Here is a 23,743-nt window from a genome sequence, read left to right on the forward strand (position 1 = left end):
TAGTGCTTTCTGTCACAGGATGGGACTTCGTAGTACTAAAAAAACACAAATCTCTATTCTCCACTGCACCAACCAAAATTTAATTCTGTGGCTCTCTGGTTACGCTCAGACCTCTGTAGTGCATTAACTGACAGAGGTTTCATAATGTACTATAGTGGATTTCCCACTAGTTAATGTAACTTTTTACAATGTCTACGGATAAGCAGAATAATCGTAAACCATTGAAATTCCAGGCACTACATGGAAAATTAATCGCTGGATCAGTATAAATCACAGAGGCTTTTGAATAATTTCAAAGTGCAATCGCACACCAATAATCAAGTCGCCCAGATGCATAAGATATTCTGGTACTTCAAGTTCAACTGGGTAAGCAAGAGCGGATATAGGTCGGGGTAAGCAAGAGCGGATATAGGTCGGGGTAAGCAAGAGCGGATATAGGTCGAGGTATTCAGATTCTATCAAGTTTGCCCAGGCAGTTTTTTGCACATTTCTGCACTTTACAAAGCCTGGTGGCCCCCAGGACATAAAGCATATTAACGCTTCAATCCAAGTAGGCTCCAGTGGTCTTTTATATTTACTCAGATTATTTTATTGGACAGTACAGTATAGTTACAGTGCAGTTTTAAACGCTAGTCAGGTTCAACCAAAATGAAAAAGAAATGTACTGTATATCATTCGGCATTGTTTTCATGTGTTTATTCTTAGAATTTCTGAACATGTAATGGTTTTAATTAACTATGCATGATGAACAAATAATACATAAAATGCATCTCTCATTTACGATGCACGTTATTTTAACTGTAGCTCTGGTAAAAGACCACAAAAACGTAAAGAATATTTTGTTTTTGTAGGCACACCTTTGACGCCACCCCACGCTCACTGACCCCACCCCCATTGCATGTAGCATCACAGTTCTTATACCTTTTTTATGCACTCCGACCGCTGCTTTTCACCCACTCTAATTTTCTCAGTGGCACAGAAGAAAGTGTACTAAAGCGTTACTTTGCAAAATGGCATATGTGAAATCATGTATGTATTTCAGAGCCATTTCTATATTATGCTAGTGCCGAGAAACTTCAAAATGGTAGTTTTTGAATTGTGAAAGGGCGTGCATTCCAATATTGGCCTAACTACCTTAATTAAAACAAAGTTAGCACCCATATACTATTTTTTACTAATTTCTTGCAATTGATGTAGTGATGCATACCATATGTTAGTAATAAGCTTTACTGACATGATCAATCAATTGTTCTATTTCGTTGAAGGATTCTTTCGTGCAAAATTAAGTTATCTCATCATAATAGCTTGCATGTAAATGTGGGTGGTGGTGGCAAAGAAGAGGGCAGGGTTGCAGGTGCGAGTCATGTTGATAAAGTGCCGTTATTGCTGAGGGTTTTGAGGAGTTGACTGGAGAAGAAGTCAGTGCATTTTCAGTGCTTGCATTAGTGCCTTTGGAAACCTTGCTACGCTAGGACCATTAGGTTACTTTAATTTACTTAGACGCATTTGTGCACAAATGGTGTATTTTGAGTTATCTTTGATGTTCCTTCTAGGTTTTTCAATGTCATTAACTACATAGGACACTGTATACTTGCATCATAAAAGGGGACTATTCACAAAGGTACCTTATCATTTTCAGTAAGTTACACTTATAATTTACTCTTACACTTTTGAGTAGCTTTACACTCAGATTGTGTGAATAGGCCAAAGTAGTAAACGTACTCAAAAGAGTGCCCTGCAGCTTGTGAATAGCCCCCAAGTCCTTTATTTTGGTGAAGACGTGTAAGTAACACTTTTTGAGTATATTTACACTCAGATTTCGTGAATAGCCACAAAATTGTAGACGTACTCAAAAGTTTAAATTACTCAAAAATATAAGTTACCTTTCTGAATTAGGCGTTTCATTTTTAAACAGGATCTTCTGTCCACTAAAGGGCCACACTTTGGGGAAAGCAGTCACTGGTCCCCTGGATCTCTGCTTGCTTTCCTCAAGGTTGCCAACATAATTGCAAAAGAGGAAGCTATTCCAAATATACACCTTCATCTTTATGAATCAGTTATCACTTCAGCTTGGGAGTCGGTAACTTTTGAATGGTATGCGCAACAATTGGACCCAAACAGGAGGGGAAGTTTCTTTCAAGCCACCCTTCTATTTGTGGTCCGTAATGGTTTGCACAAGCCCTTTTATGAGTCGAAATTATTTTTCAACTCATAAAAGGTCTTTGATATATTTTACAAAGGTATTTTGAGCCTTCAAAACCACTTTGTATATGAGGCCCAGACTGTTTTCAAAAGCACTCAGGAACTTATCCACTAAGGAGAATGGTCTGTACTATTCATGCAACATAATCATTCTTTCTCCTCTCTTGGGTGATGGTGCTGATTTTTTTATCAGCATCCATCCGTCGTCTTATTGTGTTTGCTTTGTTCACCCTAAGTTGGCAGGGTATGCCCAGACATGGGTCCCTTGATCACTTTGCCACAGGATTCAAGTTACCCTGGCTGATGAGGGGTGTTACCCTGAACCAGGTCCTAGGATGCTTGTTTCCGGTCCAGAGAAGACCTGGCTTGGCAGTTCGGTCTGGACTGTTCCCATGAGGAACAGGGTCAAGACTGATTTGCATATGGTTGGGTCTGAACTGGGGTGGCGAAGTGAGCAAAAGAACGATGATGGATTCAACCCAGATCTAATATTGACTGGGGGTGAGAGTCTGAAAAGTTTGAGCTGATTTTGGTTGAGCTGATTCTTTTATTACCAGGCATACAAATACACTCAAAGTATCCTTCCTAAGGATTATTATTGTTTTATAAATCTATTTTTTTCCGTACATTTCTAAACTAAGCCTACGAAGTTAAACATTCTTTTTTATCACTATACTTACATGCATATATTTAACTTAGACATTTTATGACTCTTCTGGTGGTATGTCCTCGATATTTCCCTCTCTCATTTTACACAATCCCTCCCCATCTATTTTCACCCTTGACTACTTTTATTAACCCATTTCTGCATTTTTCTCATCATTTCCCTCTCATCACACCTTCTTCTTTCCTCCAAACATTTCGTTCTCGAGGCCTGAATGTAAAAGTCCTGGAGTGGTAAGTAGTATTTATTAAACCTAATAAAATTCAACACCCAGGGGTTTTGATTTTTTCAGATACAATAAACAGCACGTATTCTGTGTGTTTTCCGATTAATAGAGAAGTGAAGAATACCATGAGGATTTTGGTTCTTTTTGGCACCAAAATCCAAATGTCACAGTAATTACCTGCCCTCTTCACCCAGTAAATTCCAGCAGGCCGGACCGACTGAAATTTAACAAGAGTGTGAACCTTTTAGAACGCAGGAATTACCAAGTGTGATAAAGTCTACATAACTAACACCACTGACTCCAGAGACATAGGTGACATAGGTTTACGCACAAATTGGAATTATCCAGTCACAATGAAGCCCTATGGCTCCTGCGACAGCAGCAGATTATCAAAGTAATAAACTCAGAATGCAACACTTTTTAAATAGTTTGGCTGCCAAGTGCCTCTAAGAATAGTACTAAAATTATCACTCATTTTGCCCTCCCTGAACTTTAATAGATGATAAATAAATCCGGGTAATAAATGGAATGATGAAAACTAAACTACTCCTCTGACACCACTCCCTGGACCCTGCCATTTACAATTCTTCATAGATTTCAAGCAAAGGTGAAATAACAAGTGGTAGGAACTTATTTGTTACTGATTTGAAGGATCAGAAATTAGCCGGCACATATTCACACCCATCTTCGATCAACTAATGCTTATTTCAAGTCAACTACCAGAACTAAAAATGAGGGAGATTACTTTGGTTGGAGGGGTTTATAGATTTTAAAACTGGCACCTAAACCTGATTGGCCCCAACTTTAAACCACTAACACTAGATGTCGATAAAATTGACGAGAACTGCTAGGTTGTATTCACCTCAACCTCTGCAGAGGCTCTACTTCAAAAACATATAGAGGCGCTGAGACCTAACTAGATGGCAAGAAGCAACGTCCAGGTGGCTTCCGTCTGAATTGTCTCAAATGTCAGCCACCCTGGAGTCCTAAGCGCTTCACAGCCCCATTAGCCAGAACAACATGAAGACTTACTTCTAAGAGGGCCAAGGCGCTGAACAAGACATTCCATGACTCAAAAACTGACAAGCCTGAACTGACTTGTCTAACCTAGTATCATCCTCACTTTGTGCGAGCTCCTTTCCAAACTTGAGAACAACGCACCGTTTTCTGTTTCACTCTAGGTCTTAGCATTATGTCCAATTAGCTGTGGACAGATGTTTAGATTCTGGAATTTCCTTAGCCTTTATAATTCTAGAAATATACAATGTAAAGACACATTAGGTCTAGAAACCTAACTCCCATCTGCTTCTGAGAACCAGACTGGGTATGGGGTCTGGAGCAAGCTCTCTAAGTCCCGTGGGTGCCCATGAAAAATGTGACTCTAACTCAATGGTCGAAGTGGGGGGAAAAAGTAGGGGAACTGTGGGCGGAGAATCAGAGGGTGGAAATAACCCGAGGATTGGGGCAGTGAGCGGAGTCAGAGGTGTGGCCAGAAGGAGCAAAACATACCAATTTTTAGTATTTGTTTTGCAATTCACTGACCAGGTACAGCTTATTACGTTATTTAATTCAAATTGACATTAAAAGACATTCACAAATTGGGATACGTATCCAATCACAGAATGTCTCAAATACTCTTCAAAGTGCTTTCACAAGCCATTTGTCTCTCAGCCGTGCACTTTCTGTCATCAGCTCTTTTCCTCCCCTTTTCCACAAAAGCAGGTCAAACATGAATGGCAAAATATCCTATTTTGCAAATGTTTCCACATAATTATGGCTCAGCCGTATTTGCTACGTAATACATCATCTGCCTCATTATCTGACTCTTTTAACTAATAAATTGTTTGTTCCTCAAATGGATCAAAAGTTACAAAAAATGTGACTTGTGTTGCTGCGAAGTGAAGGGCCCTATACAAAGGTGGTTACCTTTATCACTGCTACATTTGTATGTTGAACTGGTACCAACGAGTCAAAATAATTGCAGAGACTGTTAGTATGTGTAAAAATTTCTAAATAATAAAGTATCAGGAAATATACCGCATTACGCTGCAGCCTATTTCTTGCTGCATAATTTAGTTAACACTGCAGCAGAATTTTGTCCTCAATTGCTGCATACTTCCAACAACTTCAAAGCAGGCAGCACATCTTAAAAGTTCTTGTGCATGAAGCAAAGAGACTGTTAAGTTTGTGAACTTCTTTTGGTGTGCGTGCAAATCCTGCATTGCCGAGCCCTGATGAGTTGCAGCTACTACTGCTGAAACAAGGCCAATGGAGGTACCAATGGGTGAGGCGGACCGGCATCAAGGGTCCTGGGACCTCAGGGACACAGTCACTGTCGCTCTAGGGCAGAGGTCTTCAATCTGTGGGGCGCAACCCCCAGGGGGGTCGTGGAGTCCTTGGACGGGGGTCGCAGATTCTGTCAGAGCATGCAGTTCCTGGCATTGGGCTGAATGAGGGTGCTCACGGCGAGTTCACACCGAGGGGTGAAAAACATCAAAGCCTCATTACAAGTAAAAGGTCTTTTAAAGATCTATCAAGTACTCGGGTGTGGCTGTGTGTGTGTGTGTACAATCCTGTCATCTACCACATACCAGGCTTACATGCCAGGAACTATCACATGGAATCTGCTGCCCTTCGGGCCTGCAGGAAAGGTAAATTAGGATTTTAAACACAATTGCTTCACAGAATAGCAGTTCCTTTTCTGCATGATAGTATCAAGAGCAGAAAGGGTGTGACTAATGATTGATTATTTTGTGAAACAAATCACAATTCACATGTGCTACCTACATTAGATATGCAGTAAAAGCACACATTTTACTTTTAGTCCTCATTTCGAAATTATAGATGATTCACAATTTAGTCGCATCGGGTTTCATTTCGTTCCGGAAAGGAAAGGTTGACAAATAGTAGTTTAGATTGATTAAAGATTGTTTCTCCATTTCTGCTGCTCCCAAAATGGAAAACACACCTCTCAGGAAGTTGGAAATCATGGAAACTCATATTAGTTCATCTGTGGTCGATGGTAGCATGCGAACTCCCAGTGTTTAGGGTAGCTAATATTTGCATTTAGTGCTAGTATGTGTTCGTCTAAAGCACCTTCTGGTGTCCTTTTAGGCAGCAAACGTTTTGAAGAAAAATAGGCTGACATATGGCTTATTCGGGACCATTCTGTTTTTCCTGCATTTCTTTCAAATGTATTCACGTCTTGAGGAAGATGATCACTGTTTTCGTTACAATTGCATACTGCTCATATAATAGGAAGCTTGTTATATGCTGCTTTTTATGAGCAGCCTTCACAGCGCAGCTGTCGCCAGACAAATATGTGAGCATCTCTACAGAGGTTTTGGCTCCGCCCACATTTTGAGAGCCAGGAGTACAGTAGGTATTGGAATTCTTTCGCTTTTTCAAGAGAGGCTCCCTGTAATGAGAATTCCTCGTTTTCAGCTTTTCTTGCTTCTTTACTATCGATTGAGGACTGAATATGTTGTTCTGTAAAGAAATAGATGGGTTTTAGATTTGTGAATCCCCAATTCTTGCTATTTTCTTTCCCAGACTTCTATTTTGCTGTAAATCCCTTGTTTATACATCTATCTTGTTGTTATTTTATCTTGGACAGATCCTTTATGCAAGACCTCTAAAGGCTATTTTTTCCGTGAGCCACAGTATAGGAGTTTGAAGATTGCCTTGTATATTTAATATTTGGAACTCTGGGCCTAGGAGCCTGGGATATCTAGTGGATGGATGAATGATGGATGGATGTGTGAAAAGATGGGTGGATGAATGATGGGTGAATGGATGGATGAAAGGGTGGATGGATGAAGGACGGATGTATGGATGGAAGGATGAAAGGGTGGATGGATGAAGGATAGATGTATGGATGGAAGGATGAAAGGGTGGACGGATGAAGGATGGATGGATGGATGAAAGGATGGATGGATGAAGGATGGATGTATGGGTGGATAAAAGGTTGCATGGAAGAATGATGCATGGATGGATGTGTGAAAAGGTGGGGGATGAATGATGGGTGGATGTATGTATGTATGTATGTATGTATGTATGTATGTATGTATGGATGAAAGGGTGGATGGATGAAGGATGGATGTATGGATGGATGGAAGGATGAAAGGGTGGATAGATGAAGGATAGATGTATGGATGGAAGGAAGAAAGGGTGGACGGATGAAGGATGGATGGATGGAAAGATGAAAGGGTGGATGGATGAAGGATCAATGTATGGATGGAAGGATGAAAGGGTGGATAAATGAAGGATAGATGTATGGATGGAAGGAAGAAAGGGTGGACGGATGAAGGATGGATGGATGGAAAGATGAAAGGGTGGATGGATGAAGGATGTATGTATGGATGGAAAGATGAAAGGGTGGATGGATGAAGGATGGATGTATGGATGGATAAAAGGTTGCATGGATGAATGATGCATGGAAGGATGTGTGAAAAGGGTGGGGGGATGAATGATGGGTGGATGGATGGATGAAAGGGTGGATGGATGGATGGATGGATGAAAGGGTGGATGGATGAAGGATGGGTGGATGGATGGGAGGATGAAAGGGTGGATGGATGTATGGATTCATAAAAGGTTGCATGGATGAATCATGGTTGGATGTGTGAAAAGGTGGGTGGATGGATGGATGGGTAAAAGATAGATGTATGGATGGAAGGATGAAAGGGTAGATGGATGTATGGCTGGAAGGATGAAAGGGTGGATGGATGGATGTGTGAAAGTGTGGGTGGATGAATGATGGATGGATGAATGTGATGAGGTCTAACAGGCACATTTATGGTTGTCAAAAGTTGATAATGAGGAGTACCAGTTTCTAGAAACTTTTGTCAGAAGGGGGTCCTTACGCCTAAAAAGGTTTTACAAGGGGGTCTCGGCATCAAAAAGTTTGAAGACCTCTGCTCTAGGGTGTGCTTCTTCGTATGCCTGCCGACAAGACTGCAAGTAAACTACAGTATGGATTGTGGGGGACAGGCTTTGAAGATTAACCCACACTTGCCCCCCTAGGGTCCACTTGCTGTGCTAAGACACCAGGGCTTTAAGGTCTAGCAGGGCCTTCTAAGGTCTAGCAGGGGAATGTGCTCTCTCAGGAGAGTGGTCTGTTGGACTGGTCATAAAGGCCGAACCTGGTTCCACAGTTCCAAATTTGGCATCTCTGGCCAAAAAAGTGCCACACGTTCTCCCCCACTGGACACCATACTGCCCCACTGAGATAAACTAGCACTGCCCTAAACTACAACCAAATTGTGCCCCTCTATAAACACCTAGATGAGATTCAATTCAAATTATACGCTAGACAAGAGTAATATGCTGGCTGAAAAAAGTAACAACATTCTGGAAAAAGCAAACGCTCACAGGGAATACCACTTAACACTTTTACACTCATTATTCCGAAATCAATGAGCGTTTTTGCCTGAAAAGTTAAGCACATGACTACAGGGCTCGAAAGGGACCCATTTCAGTGTCCATTGCTTATATCCTTACAAAACATAGGCAGTATGGTTTAAAAAGACCACATCCCTGAACACAGAGCCACAGTACACATTTTATGAACTAAAATACGGAAAACAACTGATAAGGATCACATTAAACATTTTCCAATCCACTCATCAATCAGGTAGTGCAGGACCTCCATGAATGGCACACTTCCCCACTTGGGAGAAAAATGCTGTTCAAAGAAAAGAAAGTTAGCGCTTCATTGGCAAACGCTGTAAAGTGCTGTTAATGTTTTTGGGGGTGAATAAAATCAATCAGTCCAATTTGCGAACACTCTCTCTTGCCTGATTTAGTTATGTATTTATTGTTCAAATTTTAAACCTTTCTTTCTCTCCTCCCGAGGCTGCATAGAAAAATGTCAGAAAAAGACATTTGCAGCAAAAGTGTTTCCTCTTTTTTTGGATCCATTTCGCAGGGGAACGAATGAAGGAAAGAAAAGTCACGGTTTTCAACAAGTGACCAGGAGCACGACAAAAAAGGTAGAGAATAAGAGAAAAAGAGGGGGGCGGCTGCTAGCGGTGGAGCAGGAGAAGTGGACACTGTCCTTGACTTCTCTGGGCAAGAATGAAGCAACAGCCCTTTTCCTTCTGTGCCCGCCCGTCCTTGAACAGCCACGAACGGCCAGGCTATTTCGGCCGTCCTGGGACGCACATCTAAAATAATAAAGTAGGGGAACGGACTGTATTAAACTAAAGAAGTAGGGGAACGCTGTGCACAGCCGATCCCGCCCACTTCGACCACTGCTCCAACTAGCCTTTCATGAGATACTGGCTACCTGGTAGTACTCCTCGGGGGCCTACAGTGCTTGAAGCCTGTTTGTCATGTTACTGGACATTTGACTCAGGTATTTGGTACCCTAAATGCATAATTTTCTGTAGATTTTCATTGTTACATAATTCAAAGATTTTAATTTATACAGCATGCCTGCCCAATCCTTATACAACTTCATTGGTGTCAAATAAGAAAGCATATTTAGTTAATTCCCGGATTACTTGTGTGATATAACTAATCATATGATTTTCACATGTGCCCAGAAAACCTGGCTCTTCCCTAAAGCGAGTTAGTCTTGTCCTGCTCTGTGTGCAGTTGCTGTGTTTCTTACTGCTAAGAAACCTACAATAGACAAGCGCTCAATAAATCACAGCAAAATGCCATGTAACCAACAGATTTCCAAGGGTAGCCCAGACCTCAAGAACCGGCCACGTAACCTAAAGCTGACTTCCAATGGTTATTGCATTTGAAATATAGTTTCTTAGCTACATGAGCAACATAGCACCTAAATGGGGTTTATCTTAGCCTCGGAATGTGCCAAAATCTCTTAGTTTCTTTCTTAGTAAACATTTAAAAAGAGTTTCAACCCTACCACCACCTCCTGGAACCTGGGGAGTCAAGTATACAAAAGTTCAACTGGTATATACGTGTACAAGTATATACCAGTATACAGTAACTGAGGCCATGGGACCCAGGTGGTAGATAGCAGGTACTACCAAGGATACTCCACCGTGCAGCACTGCCCCAAAACTCAAACAATAGCCTTCATTGAGTGGGCAATGAGGATTACTAGGGTGGGTCACAGAAGGAGCTGTTGAGAGCAATGTGACTAAGACTCTTAAAATTACTAATTTTCTTACAAATTGCTTCCGAAAGCTAAACATGGGAGTTGAGCAAATCATGTCTTCAAACCTTACCTTTCATTACCAGCCTCGTTCCTGGTCCCCGCTGGATCACAGATGTGAAGCCATTGATTTCTTTGCAGAACCTGAAGACCACCAAGCAGTAAATTGATTTAGCGCCAATGTCTGCCACATTGTTGACAGGAAGAGAAAGATTGCTGCTCCCCTCAGAAATGTTTCTTTTATAACCAAGGTTGATAGACTCTTGGCTTGGGTAGTGGATGATTTTCTCCCACTCAACACCGTCCACTAAGTACACCCCGATCCACAGGGGGTCTTTGTCTTGAGGGTACATAAAGGTACAGTTCACAGTGAACAGATCTTGCTGTGGTTCGATGACCTCCGGCTGCGTCACTTTATACCCTCCTATTGGCTTAAGATCTGGAACAATAATTGAGAGTCAAATAAACAAATCAAGAGATGATGCAACATCTTCAATCATGATGCAGTTTTATGTTTAAAATATCTACCCTGTTTGAATACACTGCAAAATATGGCACATGTGACGCTTACCCTTGTACACAGACGTGAAGCTGTTTATCCATGGTGGTTTGATATTATGTAATCTGATTTGGATGAAGTGGCTTCAATATCAATTATCACTTTGCAGAACACTTAGGAAGCACATAGGCACTTTGGGGGTTTAATTCCATGATCCGATCCTCTGAATAAATCCCTTTCATAATATATGTCAGCTAGGGATTGAGCTCTGATTACTGTTTAATACTGTATTTGAGCTCCAAACCCTTTACCATCCCCTGGAGTAAACCTTGGATGCTAATTACTGGCACCTTAGAAAAGACAAGTTTACAAAATAAATAACTCCTTCATCCAAATGGAATGAAATCGTTTTTAAGAGCTAAAACAGAAATACTAAACAAAGTCCAGATCGGTTACTTCTCATAAACCAACTACTGCCCGAGAGCCTAAAAAAGAGGTCCCACAATCTACTTCACACTCTTTCCCATCACCCGAAAATATTGGAAGGGAGCTTAAAAATAGGCACAACACAGGGAGCAAATGCTATTAAAACACCTTGACGGAACACCTAATAAGGTAGTCAATTGACTAAGGTATTGGACACCACCACTAGTTTTAACAACTAATCATGGCATTACCCCTGTACCTAAATGTGAGAAAGGACCCTTTTTGCAATGCCAGCCACATTTGGTGCTGAATTTTATTGCTGGTTTTTATATTCTGCACACAGGGGTACTGCTGTCCAATGTCCAGTGTATGTGCTCTGACCTCAAAACATGTAAAAATGGACTAATCCCTAATTGGCATATTAACCTCTCCTGTAACGCGATGGGGCTTGGCCAAGATGATGGCCACGGCAGATGCTTTTCAATCAGCTCTGCACACAGGTTGCTAAACATCCTGCACCAGAAGCACAATTGCCAACTATAAACCACCTGCAGCAATAACGCGGTGCCCCTACACCATGCGGCACAGTTTGTGGCTTCAGTGACACACCCGCCGTAGCCTCGCAACCGAGTCTCAGTCATCGACGTGGCTCAGGCAGACCTACAGGTGGAGAGTGGCCCAGCTCTTGAGTGTGCCCCAGTGGAGCGAGGGCTCGCTGAGACGCCCCGCAGGCGATGAGTGCTGCAGGAACTGCCCGGAATGAAGTGACTGACCAGACAAGCAGATCAGCGTGTGTTGAAGTGCAATAATCTGCTGAGGATTGCAGAGGTTAGTGGGATTGAGACTGGCCTCTTTGTGGGCAGGCATGTGCAGTTGGAACAACGATCATCTCCAGTAAGGAAAAGCGCCGGGGTGGCTAAACCACAGAGGAGGCTGCCCGTGGCTGGGGGACGCCATGTAATAAAAAGCTACTAGCCTGATTGGGACCCTCCCCAGCAGCAAGTACAAAGGCCAGCAGCAATCGGGATGCCACAGACCACCCACAGTCACATGTGTGCCCCAGGGACCCAATCAGAACAGTCAACAGCCCGCTGCTGTGGGGTGCCCCCACAGCATTAAGAAACACAGCACAGATGATCTGACATTGAACTCCTCCTCCTCCAAGGAATACCCACACTCTCCTCCATATTCCTGAAGCGTAGTGTTTGTATCTGGAGTGTCGCGGTAGGCTAGAGCAGGCGGCCAGGCGTGCTCTCTATACAGTTCATGGCTAACCCCACACAGGTCACAGCGCCGCATGGCAGGAAACATATCTATATGGCCATGGCTGACATTGTGTGAACATCTCCAGAGGCCCCTCGACCATTTTTCCACTCAAAAATAGCACAAAACATCCACCTCTCTCTCCAAGATGGTTAAGTAAAGGGCAGATAAACTACAGCCCTAGGCCGGGGGCACATCGAATCAGATGGATCACGCTGCAGAGCCTGCCCAAAACCTGAAATCAACAACGTCAGACCCAACAGACCACTCTCACCGGTTCAATGAACTAATGGCAGCAATAATGTATATTAAAACAACTTTGGGCCCAAAATGGACACACTGTGTGCGGAGATGAGACTCATTCACTAAGATTCTGAATAACTGAAAGACAGGGTCGAGGAAATAGAATCCATGCTGGTGACCAGGATACCCACTGTGCTGTCGACCTAGGAACAAATCAAGGTGCTACAAAAAGAGGTGCAATATCTGAGGAACCGAGCAGAGGACCAAGAAGGGAGGTCCCGGAGGAACAATGTGCGCATAGTGGGCCTTCCGTAGCATGCAGAGGGACAAAGCATGGTGTTATACCTAGAAACCTTGTTGTCCGAGAAAATACTCATTGGTAAATGCTATATTTTCCTCCATGGAGTACGGCCAGAGAGTGCCGGGTGGGCCTCCCCACTCTAGCAGTCCCCTAGACCGGTGGCGGAGCGCCTGTTCAACTACCGAGATAGAGACCACATCCTACAAGTGATGAGAGCCTGCAGCTCATGGCAGTTTGAGAACACCACTGTCCACATATACCCGGACTACATGCTGGCTGTGCAGTGATGCAGGTCCTCCTTTTTGGAAGTTAAGAGTTGCCTTCAGAGTCACAATGTAAAATACGCTCTACAATTCCCAGCCACGCTGCGAATCCAACATAATGAGAGCACCATTTTCTTGTCCGCCCAAGAAGAAGCTTGGGGCTCATTAGAGCAAAATGGGCTGACACACAACTTAGGGACAGTAGCGGAACCTCACCAAAAGTGAAAGAACAGGAGGCAGCAAAGAACACAAGGCAGAGGACGGGTACAGTGCCCCACTCAAGCCCATGCAGCCAGGGAGAGAGCACTGGCTGTCGAATATGTGGAAAGCCTTGTAAACTCTGGCTCCTACTCGCAGGAGGGTTTGAAGGGGGACATTACATCAGAGCAAGACCTTCAAATAACAGACTTGAAGCAAACAGCGTGCATGGGCGGAGGCCCAGTGGTGACTCCACAAACCGCAGAGACGTAATAGGGCCTAATGTTGATGACCAATAAGTCACGATCAGCAGCAAAACCAGACACTACCAGGGGGTTGTACAGGCTCCGTAGCCCAGGAAGACGGTGCAAGGATGCGCGAAAAACCAAGGCCCTGGCAAGCAAGAACTATCTCAGCGGGCCCAACGAAGTTGACATACCTCCATCCCCCTCTCACGATAAGTGTCTGATATGGAACTATAAGGATGTTACTCTCTCTCTCTACATTTTCTTCACTCTCACACCTGCTATCTTGCCTCCTGTCTTTCTTTTCTTGTTGTTTACTATCAAGTACAATTGCCGTTCAGTGCAGATGACCAATGCCCGTTGACTTATTGGCCTGGGACTTGGAGTTGGGTATTCAAAATGCTCAAAAAGCCTTGTCCTTTTTGTTACACCTCTTATACTACACGAGGAGCGTGCACGAAACATCACAATAATGAAGATTCCAGTACACATCAGGAGGGAGTGCACAAATCGCATGCCCCTTGGGGTTAGCTCACCATTATTTCAGTGCACTGTCAGCAGACGGGATGCAGGCTAATCATTTACTGTTAATAACCTGGAATGTCCGGAGACTAACTGGCTGCACCAAACGACACACCGTATATCAATACCTACGCAGATGCAAGGTCTCAATTGCATTATTGGAAGAGACAGATTCAACCTCGCAAACACTCACTTCACTGCGCAAGCTTTGGAGAGGTACAATCATAGGGACAACTTTCTGTGTATGCTAGGGGAGCCCTAATATGGGTTGCACGCGGGACCCCGCTAAATATATTACACACATGCATAGACCCAAATGGACGCTATGCGATACTATGGGAATTGCACTAATCTCACTATACGTGCCAAATTCAGGACAATCCACATTTCTGCATGCACTGACCCCTCCTTGCTACATGAACCAACGGCGCCTGAGTACTGGTGGGAGATTTTAACTGTGCCCGGAATGTAGACCTAGACCGATCATGCCCAACACTCTCAGGGGCACACCCTGCAGGCCTGGCACACGACAAGCCGGCTTGTCTGGCGGGACAAGCACCACACGGAGCAAGTATATTTTCACAACTCAGGTCTGCATGATCTGCACACGAGAATCAACACAATTTATTGTTCCGCCACAGCCAGCCATATCCAATGTGCTCCACGCGGAATAACCAGCATACGCATTGTCTGGCTATAGCCACCTACAACTACAGCTGACGTGGGGCACCCTTAAAACCAGCATTATGTCATGGCACCTCCCACTGAAAGCACTCAAGGACACCCGCTGCATGCCTCCCTTACACAATCAATTGCATCATACTTTCAACACAACGTAGGTACAGCATCCCATGCCGGTATGGAGTGGGATGTGTATAAATTGGTCCTGCATGGACGCACAATCAAAGCAGTATATAGATTTTGCACGTCCTTTCACAAAAAACTACAAGACTTAGAAACTGATATTCAGCGTTGCGAAAGCCTCTCCCAAATTGACCCACATATTGCATCTGCTTTGGCCAAAGCCAAATTATACAATAAAGAAACACTAGACAGATTATTAGCCCTGGATTACAAGCAATATGTGGCCAGACAGCATGCAGAAGGGAAAAAGACAGTCAAACCCTGGCATGGCTGTTAAAACGTTAAACATTTCAACCCCCCATCACAGCTATTTATGACACTGATGGCTGTTTAGTAAACATGCAAAAAGAAATCAGTGAATCCATCCATAAGTACTATGCTTCTCCCTACAAGGCCCCTCCCTGCATATTATTGATAAGAGCTACATCAATTCTCAGAGAATATAGTTCCCCCAGAGATTACGCAGACCTAATACACAGCTCTCGAGAACCCCATAAGAGACACAGAGATTTCTGAAGCTATACAACAATTGGCAAGAGGCGCTTAATTGATTCCCCGCTTGCATACCATTTATGGGGAGGCAAACTGCTGCGTCCCCTAAGCGAGATGATGCTGGTGGTACTGCTCAAGCCAAGCAAAGACCCACTCCAGATGTGCTCATATCGTCCATTATCCCTCCTAAATTCGGATGATAAAATTCTGGGTTACATGCTGGCCAATAGATTACTAGAGGTAGTACCACTGCTGGTACACTCTGCCCAGAACGGCTTCATCCATGGCCGAAATACAGGTTTAAATCTATGTCAACTCTTCAAGTTGTTTGAGTGGGCATGCACAGAAGAGATACTGCTGTGGATAGCCTCTGTGGATATTGAAAAAGCGTTTAATACGCTAGGGTGGGAGGTCTACGAGAGGTCCTGCGAAATACAGCATGGGTCCTGAGCTCTTGAGATGGGTGCATATTAAACACAGCACCACAAGCTCAAGTAAAGACAGGACAGTTCAACTCAGCCTCCCTTGCAATAGAACGGGGCACCAGACAGCATTGCCCCGTGTTACTAATTATTTTCGTCCTAGCCATGGAAACCCTGGCATGTGCACTCCGCAGTTGCAACATGGGTTGGGAAATAAGGGCATACAATCAATGTCATATTTTCATGCTTTGCGCGGACGACCCTTTGGTTTACCTCTGCGGCCAAATCTTGATACTACAAGATCTGACGGATCTGTTGGACAAGCTTGGCCGCATTTCCAGCTTGAAAGTAAACTGGGGTAAATCAGTATTATTCCCAATGAAGCAACTGTCCACAGAGCTGAGGCAGTGTTTGACAAAAGTCCCACTCACTGACCTGTTACTCCTTCAGATTCCTCGGGGGTCAAATACACCACAATTGCAGACATGGGGGAACACTTGGGTCGAACCCATAACATCCAGCACACTACAGGCACTATTAACAAACTGATATCTATGAATGCCAGAATTAAATATACGCATTTTAACTATCTCCATCATACATATTTAAACCCACATAAATTGGTGCATATGTATGCAACTACCATCAACAAAGTGCCACAGATGCCAGACACTAGAAGCTACATTTCCTCATATGGTCTGGAGCTGCTCTCAACTGACAACGTATCGGGGCTGTGTGTCTGAGAAGCTGTGCGAAGCAACAGACACCACAGTGTCTGCTCAGGGGCTACACTTTATACTAAGCATAACAAATTCTTGGACCTGGCGCTAGGCCTAGCCAAGCGCAAGCTGGCCATGGCCTGGAATTAGGCAGTAGGGCCCAGCATACACAAATGGCTTTCAGATCTCTGTAGGGCGCTAGTAGCAGAACGCAGAATTCTCCAAACCAACGCTGCACACCTGCCAGCCACAGCAACCTCCACGGACTGGCACAGATACCTAACTTTCACGGAATCAAAATTAAATATCACAAATCTCACACCATAAAGGAGCCAGGGCCACGCTGATGGGGCTGCATGAGAACTCACAAAGAACTTAACCATAAAGCAAAGTGTGTGCCTTCTCAATTAATCTGCAGTCATGGTGATGCATTCTTTTATTTACACAAAGGTAGAGATGCATAGGGTTTGTTGAGCGAAGTGCCGGTTTAGATTGCAGCTGTTCCGAAGGCAATGCACCGGAATAATCCATGCTAGAAGGGCAATACGACTATCTTCTCACAGTGGCAGCGATGTGTTGGTTCCAAATTGGCGTTTCCAGATTTGATGCTGCGGTTCCTGATAGAATGCACTGATTCTACTCCAACAACAGGGTCTATGTGCCGGTTCTGCTACACGCAGGCTGGAGATGCATAGAGCTCCAATGCATCTCCAGGCACAAGAGCTGGGGGAAGACTTTAATAGCCCTGAGTCTCAAACAAAAAGAGGAATGCCAACCAGGCCTTGGAGATCACATTGGTGCAGGACACAATCCAGCTCTCCTCAGCAGGGTCAGAGAGTAGCAGGATAGCAAAAGAGAAAAGCAGGCTTTCCAAGTCAGCAGTCCAGCAGAGTGTCAATCCTCGATGCAGCACAGAAGTTCTTCTGACAGAGTCCAGTTGTAGGTCCAGAAGTGTCTGAATTGAGAGTCAGAGACCCAGTGCTAATACACAGTTGTGCCTTTGAAATGTGGGTGACTTCAAAAAAGGATCTTTGAACTGCACAGAGGTCCTTTCTTCCCAGCCCTGGCTTCAGACTATCAGTAGGCTGTAATCAGCCCTTTGTGTGTGGACAGGACTCTAACTATCCAGGTACAAATGTCAGCTTCTCCATCCCTTCCTACCCAGGAAGGGCCAGCGGAAAGTAGATGAGTGCTCAGACACACCTAACCTTCCTGGTTGTCGAGAGAGAATGCACAAAGGGAAGCTGTTACCAACCCTGGACGTGTAATGGAGTCAGGTTGCAGTTGCACAGAGCAGTAGGAGCAGAGAAATGCCCATTTTTTAGATGTACAATGAAGCAGAAAGAAAAATTCTGGCTGTCGATTTGTCAAGCCGTTATTTATTTAAGCAGGCAAAAGCTAAGACCATAGGTTCTAACGCTTTGAGTGTCTTAATCACAATATTTCATAATATTAGACATCTTTAAAGAACATTTTACTCATGCCTGAGTCAAATACACATCTATTACACAACAACTGTGATACTTATAAAGTGCATACATTAATTCAAACCAGTGTGAGAAAAAAACTGTGCAATCATATGCCATCATATAGAGCAATTCCAAATGACCCTAAAACTTTGGCAAAATGTATGGGACTGCTGCCACAAGGGATATATACTACTCTGTGGGGGTACATTTAATTTTGAGAACCCTCTCCATAGATCCAAAGCTACTCTAAATGCCCTTTGTGGCCAAAAAAGGTGGAAAATGCAGATGTGTTTCCAATCCCGAAGAGAAATCACAGGATTTTCTTCAGGGCTAAGGCACGGTGTAACCTGAAGCTGTGATGGTGCACTTGTTGTGCTTCTCAAAAAACGTTGATGTCACGTTTTTCAGGACAATTATGTTGGTGGGAGGAGACTGGAAGAGCAAACATTTAAGTGTGTTTTCAGCTCGAGTCATTCGGTGAAACTTTCATCATCGCGGAAAAATTACTGCGCTGATTTTGAGCGTTTGCACTTGCGGCAGCCGGTAATCAGCTATCGTGTTTTTCTAAAGGACGAGCCATTTCGATTTAAAAGTGGCATTTCTAAATCAGTAATGTTAAATCCAACTTTACTAGTAAAGAGGATTTATCCCTACCATTCCAAAGAGATAATACATGACAAAGCCACCTATGGACATAGTACATGGGACTCCTTGCATAAGAGTAATATTTGCCAGGACGTGAGTCTCTTTGTTAAAACTAATCCATTTTTGCCTATGATTTTTGTGTGTAAAATAGAGGTCTCCATACAAAGGGTAGCACATTTTCAAACAGGCGTAAAGGGTTTTGTGGCCTTGCAAAATGAACTCGTAAAGGAGAAAGGCTAAGAAGAAAAATGGGCATGCAGTCCAAAGCTAGCAAATGCTTTATATTAGACCTGGTCCTCAATGCAGGGTCAGCCCCCAAAATGTTATCTGGAATCCCAATTTTCCACACTTTCCTTTCAAGTCAGTTTGAAAACATGTAAGCACGATAGGAACCAGAAAATCACCATGGAAATCTTTATTGACTTTATCAAAAAATGCAAAGGAGAAATTAAAAAGATACATAAAGGCGCAAATTTGCACCAGCCCAGGCAAAACAAACTGCAAACTCTACAAAGAGGCCCACAATGCATCTCAAATGATCAAGGTGGCTTCCCCCTATCTGGTGGTAAGATGCTAGTGCTTAGATGCTGTCATTTTTGGTGTCAGTGTTGCCTGGTGGAGGTATGCTGCTCTTGGAAGGTGCACTATCTTTTCCTTTAAATCTGCTTATTAGACTGTCATCTTTCTGGCATATAACTTTAAACACTTGAGAAACACTTTTTACAAATCAGGCCTAGGCCTCTTGGGATTAGACAAGAAGCTTGACCCGCTTTGCAAACCGATAATAAGACCAGATGTTGCAGAGACTTTGAATAGCATGAGACCATCCTCGCATTCTAAGAATACAGGTGTATATTATGAATATAAATAAATCATGCTTTACCTGTCTTGCGAGGGTAGGGGTTAACCAGCCCCAGTGGCGTAGCAAAGGGAGTCGGGGCGGTCCGCCCCAGGTGGCACAAGTTTTGGGGGCAGCAGCCTCCCCCCGCTCCTACTTGCCGCTCTCGGGACAGCATTCGCCCTCCCCCCACTCTTCAATCGGCCGCACCGGGGCAGCAAATAGAAACAATCCTGCCAGCACCCCCCTCTGTTATGTGGCCGCACTGGGACGTCAAACAAGGGGACCGCAGCAGGTGCCAAAGTGCTTGCATGCCACTGACCGGCCGTAGATTTGTTATTCATCTGATGTAAATTGCCCATTCTATATCTGGGTTTTAACATCTCCCTTCTACAGTCTATGTTGTGCCGAAAGGTGCTAGTGAGTTGAAGTCTGTCGTTCATGTCTGGAGACATTGGCCACTGTCCTTCGTGAAACTGACATCAAGATTGCAGGACTTTGGGATAATTGGTGTAACTATAGAGGCCAATAAGTGAGAAGATGAGGAATGACACCTTGAGGGATGGACCCGGGCCATTGTTTCAGTTTTACCCGAACGTGATATCTATGCTTGTTTACTTTGGAGACTTTCCACTTGATACCTATAACTTTAGGGCTTGTCCTGTGATTTGTTTCTTTACGATGTGCATTGAGCAAACTATCTATCAATTGTATTTGCTGTACATTGAGCAACTATTCAATAAAAAGATCTATTAAAAAGAAAGTTGCTGAACTGTAGCCCCTGATTCTCACAATCAGCCCTCAACTTGCTTCTAGGAAATGTGAGCGTGAATTCTCAGCAGCTATCAAAACCACAGAATAACTCAAAATCAGTAACCAAAGGGAAATACAAGCCTGAAAGTCGTGCATGTTGCAGCTGGCCAATTAAACACACACCGTTCATTTCGAGTTCGAGAGGACGCCAGCATTGCAGTAGCTAGTTTTTGAGCGCAGAAAATGTAAGCTGTTCTCTGGTCAGTTACTTTCACCGTGAATAAACTCACTGTATTTTATAGAACACTAGCTTACCCGTCGCGCGTTGCTGCGGTCTCCGAAGAAAGGAAATTCAAGGAAACTCGTTATGATAGCATTCAATTTACATTGTCATTTTTATTGAAACGTATTCATTTTAATATGGAAAACATTTCAAAGTGTCGTTTTGATTCTATTTATTTATTCGAGTGCTTTGGATACACAATTTTTTGTTTTTCCGTCTGGTGCGTACATCAGTGTTCAAAAGATTATGAGGGCCCTTGGGGGCCGATATTTAAAAAAACTTTTATGCCAGAAACCTTTGCGGGAGTGTACTCAACAACTTCCCAAAAGTTTCATGGCGATCGAATGAATGGTGCTTTTTTTTATTCTATATATTTATTTGAGTGCTTGTGTATACACGATTTGTTGTTTTTTACGTCCGGTCCGTACATCAATATTCGAAAGTTTAAGAGGGCCCTGGGGGGAAAATTTCTTTATGCCAGAAACCTTTGCGGGAGTGTACTCAACAACTTCCCAAAGTTTCATGGCGATCCGATGAATGGTGTAGTAATGCAAGGACAAACAGACAGACAGACATACTTTCTTTTTTATATATATAGATGACAACCTTGAACCCTATCACTGAAGAAAGCAAGGCTTAGCTGGCACAGCTGAGCGGATTCAGATGATTTCTGCAGCTGGAGCATGTGCATAGTTTTAAGTAGAATGTCTATCTTCGGGCTAGTTAGAGGCCAAAAAATCTGCACCTCTATCTGAATATATATATATATATATATATATATATACATACATACATACATGCATACATACATACATACATATATATATATATATATATATATATATATATATATATATATACATATATATATACATATATATATATATATATATATATATATATATATATATATATATATATATATATATATATATATATATATATATATATATATATATATATATATATATATATATATATATATATATATATAGGGAAATCGCAACAGTCTATTTGGAATAACTTTGCCGTGGATTGATGAATCTTCTTGAAATTTTCCAAACTTTTGGCCAGCTCAGTTCCACTCCTTCTCTGAAAGTTTGGGGGTGATTGGTGAAGTGGGGGCGAGAAAAAGGGGGGTCCCAAAACGTGTTTTCCCCACGCAATTTCCCAAAGGACCTTTAGTCACGGCTACAGCCCGAAGGGCTAAACGGAATTACACCAAATTTGGCAGAGAGGTAGTCCTTAGCTCCGACTTGTGCCTTTAGCTTATCTGGTGTCAATATGTTCAGTAGTTTCACAGAAAATTATGGTTAAAGTAATTTATATATCTATGGACGCTGTGGATTCGCGGATTGTGCGAGGATTGGCATCGTAGCATAAGCGCACCGTCCCAATCACGCGCTCAATTCTAATTGGCTGTCAAGCGGTTGTAAACATTCAAAACCAGGAACTGCTGGCAGCCATTTTGTGCCTCGATAGAAGCGAGGCTGCGGAGGTCAGTGAAATATGTGTGCAAAACGTGAACAGGGGCAGGGTAGAAACACCCTGAGCCCCTAGGCCTGCTCAGGGGGTCTCATAAGGACCCGTAGGTCAGTAAAAGTAAGGACATTTTTTTTTACAAAAAAAGTCGTGGGACTCGCGTATTTTGCCACTGGAAAAAACGAAGCATGGAGGATAAGATGCTGTGTTGAAAAACAGAAAAGAATGATTGGTTGTTTGACAACATTCTATACTGAAAACTAGGATGCATGTTTCTGTTTTCTTAAAGCATGATTCTTATTGGTTATCAGAACGAGATTGAAAATAACATTACGTAGGATAAGGTAGTATATTGAGAAGTCGAGCACACTTGCTGTTTTTTTAGCAACATTGTGTGATGAACTTTTGTGTTCTTCGGGAGCCAGTATTGCTTTTTTTGCATGGGTAGATGCTAATTTGTATATGGAAATGCAATCTGCTTTGGATTTTGAAAGTGACACAAATTTCACTGCTCTGACTTTCAAAATGCAAACTATGTTTGCTATAGGAGGCGGTAGTCGTGAGAGTCCCGCTCTGTCAAAGCAAACAGCAGTATACCGGGGGTAGGCACCCCAGGACACTGCAGGAGCCAGTCGTAGTGGTTTCCAGGGCCCTCGAGGGCACCAGGCGAAGGGCCCGCAGTCTGCCTCCCGTAATACACAAATCCCCAGGGGTGGTGATTCCCGGAGCATGAGGGGGGTCGTTTAGGCCCACACACTTGTAATTTTGTTGGGGGGGGTTGGATGCGAAAGTGGTGCAAGGGGGTTGTAAATCTGGGACACAGTGTTTTGTTTTACTTTGCTTTCCTTTCTGTCATGTAGAGGATCCAGGGTAAATATAACGGTTTCTGTACAGCCAGTAACTTTTAACCCTACACCCAAACGGCTTTCTTCCTGTTACCATAGTAACAGTTCATGGAGCACTTACGTGAGAACAGAGGTTAGAAGTTCATCACACTATGTTGCTAATGGCATTGTACTTTTAAAACTTTTGAATTTGGAACCATAAGTTGTAGCTATACACTCTGGTAAAGATCTGGTGAAGAGTTAGCCTCAGAATTATACTTCAAATTATAAATATCATTTCTATTAAGGACTGCTACCCCCACAAAAAAAAAGACGTATGTACTTTTTAAAATTAACTTTTATTAAAACAATAAATAATTGGAAATATAATTAAATGATAATACAATAAATAACTAGAACCATAACTTTAACAAAACAATATAACAAACAACATATAATATGGACTCGAACAGAAGTACTGTAGTTAATCTGCAAAACAAAAAAGAAAGTTAGTTTTTAAAATTAGATTGATGTGACTAAATGAGGTCAAACTTTACAAGTCAAAGTAACACTTGACGATATTTACTTTTTTTTAATGTGTGCAGTGTACCTGATAGATTTCACAGACTTGCATTCAAACGGTGTCTGTATAGAAGTGCCTACTGCGTCAAATTTATATTACAGATGAACAGGTCTTTAAAATGATTCAGAGATGAGACAGAATTAGGTGAGAGATCAAGTCATTATGAAGGATTCTATTTTTTAGGGCTTATT

The 23,743-nt window shown here is 42.9% G+C and overlaps 1 protein-coding gene across 1 annotated transcript in view; it reads right to left on the reverse strand.

Moving 5' to 3' along the window:
- The window catches only part of LOC147728786 (uncharacterized), a 408,842-nt gene that overhangs the window by 100,164 nt on the left and 284,935 nt on the right, over nt 1-23,743 (reverse strand). The window contains exon 4 of the mRNA XM_086962560.1: nt 10,292-10,657. Coding sequence (XP_086818686.1) covers nt 10,292-10,657 — 366 coding nt within the window. The remainder of the gene's footprint in view (nt 1-10,291; nt 10,658-23,743) is intronic.

Source organism: Lissotriton vulgaris, chromosome 3_1 (assembly GCF_964263255.1).
Source record: "Lissotriton vulgaris chromosome 3_1, aLisVul1.2, whole genome shotgun sequence".
Classification (NCBI taxonomy): Eukaryota; Metazoa; Chordata; class Amphibia; order Caudata; family Salamandridae; genus Lissotriton; species Lissotriton vulgaris.